Source organism: Nicotiana attenuata, unplaced genomic scaffold (genome assembly GCF_001879085.1).
Source record: "Nicotiana attenuata strain UT unplaced genomic scaffold, NIATTr2, whole genome shotgun sequence".
Lineage (NCBI taxonomy): Eukaryota > Viridiplantae > Streptophyta > Magnoliopsida > Solanales > Solanaceae > Nicotiana > Nicotiana attenuata.
In genome coordinates, this window is record NW_017675036.1 from 20,939 (window position 1) to 23,439 (window position 2,501).

At 43.0% G+C, this 2,501-nt stretch overlaps 1 protein-coding gene across 1 annotated transcript; it reads left to right on the forward strand.

Moving 5' to 3' along the window:
* The first annotated feature begins 735 nt into the window (after window positions 1-735).
* On the forward strand, window positions 736-1,560 carry LOC109219587. The gene is made up of 2 exons (XM_019384046.1): window positions 736-957; window positions 1,012-1,560. Exons 1-2 carry the CDS (start codon window positions 736-738, stop codon window positions 1,558-1,560), a joined length of 771 nt encoding a protein of 256 aa, XP_019239591.1.
* The last annotated feature ends 941 nt before the right edge of the window (window positions 1,561-2,501 follow it).

Here is a 2,501-nt window from a genome sequence, read left to right on the forward strand (position 1 = left end):
TTATATTTGCAACGATCGCTTTGTCTTTTATAAGGCATAGTTGGGCGTGATCAAACCTCCATTCCACATAGGTATACTTCATATCCACAACAAGAAGCTCTATTACAATACTTGCACCTCTGGTGCATACACAATCCGGTGGAAGCTTTATACTGACTTCTTATGAGGCCGGTACTTCTTCTAACTGGCTTTATCGTAGACCCGTTATAGAATATGATTGTTGTACTATCTCTCTTGTACCTCTGATATTAAGAGTAATTCTGCAATGTTATCAATCACGATTTCTATTATTTTCTAGGTCCAATAATCAAACTCTTGGTTCACTTAGTTGATGCAATTGTTTAGTTTCCTCTTCCCTCTGATCAGCCTTTATGTAGGCTTAAGCTAATCTTCTGATCTGTGGCTCATGATATTAGTTATTACTTTAGCCTTTCATCGACGTTACGGAATATCCGTGATACAATCTTTAAACAATTCAACCCTTTGTCTATGACCTGGACACAATTCTTTCTTTTAACTTATACCGGAACCTCTATGGCCGTATGATTGTCAACATATCTGAAATTCATGGAGATGCTTCATCAAATTCAATCAAATATTCCTCTGATGGATGCTTTTAGGGAAATTCCAGGCTATGCAAAGGTGATGAAGCACCTAATGTCACGAAAATTTGATTTTCAGGACCTATCCACAGTAACTCCAACACATACCTGCAGTACAGTAGTGACAAGACCCATGGCTCAAAAGATGTCTGATCCAGGTAGCTTCACTATTCCATGTACTATTGGGAGTTATGCTTTTGAAAAAGCATTGTGTGACTTAGGAGCCAGCATTAACTTGATTCCTTTGGAAATATACACAAAACTGGGCATTGGTAGAGCTAGACCGACTTCGATGCTATTGCAGCTGGCTGACCGCACGGTTAAAAGGCTGATGGGGATTCTTGATGATGTGCTGGTACAAGTGGGGAAGTTTGTATTCCCTGCAGACTTTGTTATTCTGGACTACCAGGTAGATGAAGAGATACCCATTATTCTGGGGAGGCCATTCTTAGCCACTAGGAGAGCATTGATTGATTGTGAAACTGGGGAGTTAAAAATGAGGTTGAACGATAAAGAAGTTATATTCAACGTTCAACAATCCATGAGGAGACCTAGTGAATATGCAAATTGCTCATTAGTGGAAGCTGTGGATGTGATCATGCATGAAGATGATAAGATCCTCAACGCTAATGATCCAGTGGGAGCTTGCTTGACAAATTTGGACGAGATGGATGGTGAAGGGTTGGCAGAGTGGGTAATGGAAATCGAAGGCCAAGGATTTTGGAAGAGGGAACCTCAGTTCGAGTCCCTTGAGTTAGAAAAGAGAACTACACCACCTGCAAAACCATCAATAGAGGAACCGCCACACCTGAAGCTGAAGCCGCTTCCAGCCCACCTCAGGTACGCTTTCTTGCGTCCCAATTCTACGTTGCCTGTTATTATATCATCTGGTTTGTTAGCTGTGCAGGTAGAAAAATTACTGCAGGTGTTGCAGGAATGCAAAACTGCCATTGGTTAGACCATGGCAGACATAAAGGGTATCAGCCCGGCCTTCTGCATGCACAAGAATTGTCTGGAAGAAGGGCATAAACCTTCTAGGGAACATCAACGAAGGCTGAACCCGAATATGAAGGAGGTAGTGAAAAAGGAGGTAATCAAGTGGCTGGACGCGGGCATCATCTTTCCCATCTCTGACAGCAATTGGGTAAGCCCGTCCAGTGTGTACCGAAAAGGGTGGAATGACGGTTGTGCAAATGAGAAGAACGAGTTGATCTCAACTCGTACAGTCACAGGGTGGTGGATTTGCATGGATTACATGAAATTAAACGTAGCTACTCGAAAGGACCATTTCCCCTTACCCTTCATTGACTAGATGTTAGACAGGTTAGCTGGGCGGTCCCATTTTTGTTTCTTGGAAGGATACTTGGGGTACAATCAGATCTCAATTGCCCCGGAAGATAGAGAGAAAACGTCCTTCACATGTCCGTATAGCATCTTTGCTTTTCAGAGGATGCCCTTTGGACATTGCAACGCACCGGCCACATTCCAGCGGTGTATGCTAGCCATCTTCACCGACAAGGTCGAAGACATTATGGAGGTGTTTATGGATGATTTGTCCGTGGTAGGGGATTCATTCGAAGATTGTCTTCACAACCTTAAGAGAGTGCTCAAACGATGCGTGGAGATAAATTTGGTGCTGAACTGGGAGAAGTGCCATTTTATGGTGCAAGAAGGCATAGTGTTGGGACATAGAGTGTCCAAAAAGGGAATTGAAGTAGACCATGCAAAAATTGAGGTGATTGAGAAGCTCCCAGCACCCACTTTAGTGAAAGAAGTGAGAAGCTTCCTTGGGCACGCCGGGTTCTACAAGCGGTTCATGAAGGATTTTTCAAAAATTGCTAACCCCTTATGTAAGCTGCTTGAAAAAGACCAGCACTTTGTGTTTTCTAATGATTGCAG

What these genes read in the sequence shown, in the direction of transcription:
- LOC109219587 (XM_019384046.1), top strand. Translation starts at nt 736, where the DNA reads ATGGCTCAAAAGATGTCTGATCCAGGTAGCTTCACTATTCCATGTACT. An exon ending in GGATTCTTGATGATGTGCTG is followed by an intron (nt 958 to 1,011) that starts GTACAAGTGGGG and finishes CTGGACTACCAG; the next exon opens with GTAGATGAAGAGATACCCAT.